Source organism: Callithrix jacchus, chromosome 22, assembly GCF_049354715.1.
Source record: "Callithrix jacchus isolate 240 chromosome 22, calJac240_pri, whole genome shotgun sequence".
Taxonomy (NCBI): domain Eukaryota; kingdom Metazoa; phylum Chordata; class Mammalia; order Primates; family Cebidae; genus Callithrix; species Callithrix jacchus.
In genome coordinates, this window is record NC_133523.1 from 17,715,051 (window position 1) to 17,721,056 (window position 6,006).

At 47.8% G+C, this 6,006-nt stretch overlaps 1 protein-coding gene and 1 long non-coding RNA gene across 19 annotated transcripts in view; both read right to left on the reverse strand.

The window, feature by feature from the left end:
* The window catches only part of SUGP2 (SURP and G-patch domain containing 2), a 45,524-nt gene that overhangs the window by 38,585 nt on the left and 933 nt on the right, over window positions 1-6,006 (reverse strand). For all 18 annotated transcript variants that reach the window (XM_078361862.1, XM_008987542.5, XM_078361860.1 and 15 more), the window contains exon 2: window positions 4,060-4,191. In XM_078361862.1, the coding sequence (XP_078217988.1) occupies window positions 4,060-4,180 (121 nt within the window). In that variant the 5' untranslated portion in view covers window positions 4,181-4,191. The remainder of the gene's footprint in view (window positions 1-4,059; window positions 4,192-6,006) is intronic.
* Window positions 989-2,359, reverse strand: LOC144580939 (uncharacterized). Its single transcript, XR_013531297.1, has 2 exons — window positions 2,244-2,359; window positions 989-1,104 (listed from the first exon to the last, which is right to left on the reverse strand). It is a non-coding gene; the product is annotated as an uncharacterized LOC144580939 (long non-coding RNA).

A 6,006-nucleotide genomic window follows, 5' to 3' on the forward strand; every position in this document is an offset into this window, starting at 1 on the left:
GATAGTAATGGATTAAGAGGCCACAGGAAGCCAAAGTCATGTACAAATCCTAGTTCAGTTGTTCAGCAAGTACAAACTGGGCGCCTACTACGTGCATACACTGCACTACAGCAAGAAAATGAGAACTCTCCCAAACTTGTCAGTTGGAAGAGCCAAACAATATACAGAAATCTATCAGATGCAAGAAGAAAAATCAAGCAGGTGGGAAGCTGAGGATGCAATGAACTTTTGAGACAGGTTGGTCAAGCTCTGACACTTTATCTAGCAGCAGTGGAGTGGCATGAGGGGCCAGACTGTAAAGTTACAAAGGAAAGCCTTCCAGGCAGAGGGGGAATGAGGACAAGGCCCCAAGGTAGGACCAGTAGGGGGCCAATGTAGACAGAGGGAACAGAGGGAACAAAAGGCCGAGTGGTAGGAAGGTAGCTCCCAAACTCCGCTACTGGAGTCCCCAGGGGACCACCTCCCTAGACATCCTTATTTAATAAGGGTGTGACCTGGGCATCAGGGTTTTTAAAAAGCCCCCAGATGACTCTAACGTGCTGCAAAGTTAGGGAACCACTAATAGAGAAGAAGTACCAGATCCAAGCCGGGCCTTCAGTGGTACTCTGGAATATACTTTGGGTGAGAGAGAAGGCCAATGAAGAGTTACAAGCGAGGGATAACCTCACCAGCTGCTGTGCAGGGAACAGATTGAAGGAGATGAGCACAGATGTGGATGTTCCAGCAAAAAATCCAGTTATAACCCAGGTAGTGATGACTGGTATTGATAATGGCATGATTAGGGAGGGAGCATGAGAGAGAATGATGGCTGGATTCTACTCAAGAGAATTTTCTGATACCCTTTATGAGGAGAGGAAAGGTTCAGAGTGAAGCAGAGAAAGAGAGAAAGGCTAAATGATAGAACATTTCTTTGCAACAAAGAAATGTTCCAGAACCACCTAGCATACTGCTAGGTTTCTAGTCCTCCCCCAGCCTCGGCCCCCTTACCTTTCTTTATTTTTTTTTTTTTGAGATGGCGTCTCACTCACGCAGGCTGGAGTGCAGCGGTGTGATCTTGGCTCACTGCAACCTCCCGGGTTCAAGCGATTCTCCTGCCTCAGCCTCCTGAGTAGTTGGGATTATAGGCACCAACCACATTTTTGTATTTTTAGTAGAGATGGGGTTTCACTATGTTGGCCAGGCTGGTCTCTAACTCCTGACCTTAGGTGATCTGCCCTCTTTGGCCTCCCAAAGTGCTGGAATTACATGTGAGAGCCACTGCACCTGGCCATCTTTTTGCTTTTGAGACAGGGTTTCACTCTGTCGCCCAGGCTGGAGGACAGTGGTGCAAACACAGCTTACTGCAGCCTCAACTTCCCAGGCACAAGCAAAATTCCTGCCTCAGCCTCCCAAGTAGCTATGACCATAGGTGCATGCCACTGTGCCCAGTTTATTTTTTTGTAGAGATGGAGTTTCACTTTTTTGCCCAGACTGGTTTGTAATTCCGGGTCTCAAATGATCCTCTTGCCTCAGCCTCCCAAAGTGGTGGGATTACTGGTTTGAGCCACTGTGCCCAGCTCCCTAATTCTTCTTAAAGAAACTAATATGTGTATTGGTGCTTGAGTCTCTAGGTAAAGTTTAACAAATATTTACATCTCCATCTAAATGAAACATAAATATTCAGCATCATATATGCGCATTACACTAAAAGAACAAAAGAACGCACAAAAACCACGGATACAGTTATACCTAAGATGGATAAGCAAGCAGTTAAGAGAACTTTTATTTTAATCTTTACTTCTTATTTGTTCCAATTTTTTTATTATTATTTTTTGAGACGGAGTCTTGCTCTGTCATCCAGACTGGAGTACAGTAGCGCTGTCTCAGCTCACTGCAACCCCCACCTCCCAGGTTCAAGTGATTCTCCTGCCTCAGCCTCCTGAGTAGCTGGAATTACAGGCACGCACCACCACGCCCGGCTAATTTTTGTATTTTTTTAGTAGAGATGGGGTTTCATCATGTTGGTCAGGCTGCTCTTGAGTGCCTGACTTTGTGATCCGCCCCCTCAGCCTCCCAAAGTGCTGGGATTACAGGCCTGAGACACTGCACCTGGCCTGTTACAATATTTTATAATAGGAATGTTTTTGTGTACTACTCATGTAATTTTTGAAAACTCAAGATCTGAAGACAATCTCTGAGCCTCGCTTTCTCCAGGTGCAGAGCATGTTTATTATTCCTATCCAAACACTTTAAGATTTACTCACCCAACACAGGAGACTTCCTCCACCCCAAGGCTGGTATAGCTGGGAGCAGCACTGTCTGTGCTACCCAGAGGAGACAGGCAGAGGAGTGAGTACACGTACTTCCTTGGGGCAGGAAAGGGCAACCAAATCAGCCTCAAGGCATGCTGAGGCTTCCTGGGGGAAGGCACCTGTGAGCTGTCTTGGTGCCTGAGGGAATTTGCCAGGCAATGCTGGGACAGGAGGAATTCAAAGCACAGACAGCAGGCAGCACAGTAGCCCTCAATGTGAGGCCCAAGGCAGGAAATGAAGGACCCTTCATGCCATCCTGTGATCAGTGCAGGCCCTCTTTTTGATTCTGCTGGCATGGTGTGTCAAAACTTTCCAACAAGATTGTCTTTAGGCAGGGCCTAAAGTCGGCAGATCTACAGGCCGCCCCATGCCCTCTTGTCTTGTTCAAACTGTGACCTGGCTGCTCCTGCACACCTCTGAGGATGTATCCTGCAGTGGGGAGCCCCAAAGTCCAAGCAGAGCATTGGCTCAGTGAGGCTGGCACTAATAGATCTGTGGACCATCTCTATAAAGGGCAGATATGAGGGAAATGAAGCCAAAAACAGAGAGACGCTGCAGAAGGAGATTGTTGTGATTATCCAGGTAAGAACTGATAGAGCTTAAACCTGGGCAGTGGTGATGGGGATGGAGCCAGGAAATGAATCCAAGAACCTGCCTCGGAGCTGGGTGCATGGCTCACACCTGTAACTGCAACACGTCAGAGGTGGAGCTGGGAGTATCACTTGAGCCCAGGAGTTGAAGACCAGCCTGAAAAACACAGCAAAATCCCATATCTATTTAAAAAAAACAAAACTGGGCTGGGCTTGGTGGCTCATGCCTGTAATCCCAGGACTTTGAGAGGCTGAGGAGAGCGGATCACCTGAGGTCAGGAGTTCAAGACCAGCCTGGCCAATCTGGTAAAATCCCATCTCTACTACAAATACAAAAATTAGCCATACATGGTGGCTGAAGCAGGAGAATGATTTGAACCCAGGAAGCAGAGGTTGCAGTGAGCTGAGATCCTGTTATTGTACTCCAGCCTGGGTGACAAGAGCAAAACTCCATCTCAAAACAAACAAACAAAAACTGTCCTGAGGTGGGTCGGGGAGAAGCTCCAGATATCTGCATAATGATGAATGACATATAAAAACCTTATCTCCTGATCAGGTGAAGTGGCTCATGCCTATAATCCCGCACTCTGGGAGGCAGAGACAAGAGGATGGCTTAAGCTTAGGAGTTCAAGGTTGCAGTGAGCTATAACTGCACTTCAGCCTGGGGGACAGAGTGAGACCCTGTCTCAAAAACTAAACCAAACCAAAATAAAAACCATTATCTGGGCTGGGCACAGTGGCTCATGCCTGTAATCCCTGCACTTTGGGAGGCCAAGGTGGGTGGATCACTGGAGGTCAGGAGTTTGTTGAAACCAGCCTGGCCAACATGGTGAAACCTCGTCACTACTAAAAATACATAAAAATAGCTGGGCGTGGTGGTGGATGTGTGTAATCCCAGCTACTTAGTGGGCTGAGACGGGAGAATCACCTGAACCCAGGAGGTGGATGTTGCAATGAGGCAAGAGTGCCATTGCATTCTAGCCTGGGCAACAGAGCGAGATTCCATCTCAAACATAAACACACATGCACTCAGACACAAAAACATCTCCTAAAAAAGGAAAGTAAGGATGTAAGTATCAGAAGTAGTATTGTTTGTCCAAGGTATTGAAATCTTACTGCCCTAGCCCTGAGATACATCCTCACCAAAACAGTAACAAAAGAACACTACTTCATTTTACCTTGAGCTTTGAACTGAAGAGTGTCGCTTACAGCCTCACCACTGGTATCCACGTGGTATCGTTTGGCTTTTTCTTGTAACACAGCATCAAAAGTCTCCTGTGTAATTCGTCTGGCTGCCATGTTATTTTGCCCTATAGTGAGAGAGAAAAAAACACACTAAGAGTAACATCATGGGGCTAGGTGAGGCGGCTCATGCCTGTAATCCGAGCACTTTGCGAGGTAGAGACAGGTGGATAGCCTGAGCTCAGGAGTTCCAGACCAGCCTGGGCAACATGGTGAAACCTTGCCTCTACTTAAATACAAAAAATTCAGCCTGGGTGCGGTGGTTCACACCTGTAATCTCAGCACTTTGGGAGGCTGAGATGGGCAGATCACTTAAGGTCAGGAGTTCAAGACCAGCTTGGCGAGCATGGCAAAACCCCATATCTACTAAAAATACAAAAATTAGCAAGGCATGGTGGTATGCACTTGTAATCCCAGCTACTTGGGAGGCTGACGCAAGAGAGCTGCTTGAACCCGGGAGGTGGAGGTTGCAGTGAGCCTAGATGATACCACTGCACTCCAACCTGGGTGACAGAGTGAGACTCTGTCTCAGAAAAAAAAATCGCCAGGCATGGTGGCATGTGCCTGTAACCCCAAATACTCAGGAGGCTGAGGCATGGGAATTGCTTGAACCCAGGAGGTAGAGTTTGCAGTAAACCGAGATCGTGCCACTGTACTCCAGACTGGGAGACAGAGTGAAACTCTGTCTCAAGGGAAAAAGAAAAAGAGTAACAACTATGCATTCACAGAATCTGCTCTAAGTAATTCACAGAATCCTCGAAGTAAGGAGGCAGTAATCTATAATCCTCGAATGGTACTTCAGAGGCAGGCTGGACTTTTATTTTTTTTTTAGTAGAGACAGGGTTTTGCCAGGTTGGCCAGGCTGATCTCGAACTCCTGACCTCTAGCGATCCGCCTGCTTTGGTTGGACCCTTTTAAGAGGGGGGCCTCTGCCCTCAGGAAGTTCACAGTTGTATGTTGGCTGAAAAGGAGCAAGACAAACCTTCTCTGAGCCCATCTCCTCAGAATCCCTTAAAAGCAGCTCTGTAAAAGCAGTCCTACCTGCTGGAGGAAGGTGTCAACCAACACACATAACTGAGCATAACAGAGTAGGAAGGGTGGGACCACAACCCTCAAATCGTGGTTAGGAAAGAAGGGATCATTCTTTTTTCTTTTTGGAGACTTTCTCTGTTGCCCAGGCTGGAGTGCAGTGGCGTGATCTTGGCTCACTGCAACCTCCGCCTCCTGGGCTCAGGCGATTCTCCTGCTTCAGTCTCCCGAGTAGCTGGGGTTACAGGCGTCTGCCACCGCACCTGGCTAATTTTTATATTTTAGGTAAAAATATTTTATATTTTAGGTTTCACCATGTTGGCCAGGCTTGTCTTGAATTCCTGACCTCAAGTGATCCAACCAATTCGGCCTCCAGAAGTGCTGGGATTACAGGCACGAGCCACTGCGCCTAGCCCAGGATGGCTCTTTTCCCATTTTACAAACCCGGCAGGGCACAGAGGCTCTGAGACCTTCCTTCCCTTCTAAAGAAGCCTCTCGACAGTGAGTGGCGGGACCTCCAACCAGTGACAATGAATTAGTGACACAGTTCATTTTGCACCATCTCGCAACCACCCACTGAAGAGGCGGGTCCTGTTATGAATGACATTAGGATGAGGAGGCAAAGGGAGACACACTTGGCCACCCACTCAAGATCAGCCAGCCCAGACTTGAACCTGGTGAAGAGGGTATTCATGCATCCAAAGCCCCGAAGAATGAGTAAAAAATTAAGAGGCAACATTAGGGGTCCAGGGGCTGCGTCCTTAACCATCAAGATACCCGCCTCGCAAAACCTCCACCTTCAAGAAGCAATCTGTAGGGTGGATTTCCCATCACGACCACCCCCTCGTCCCATC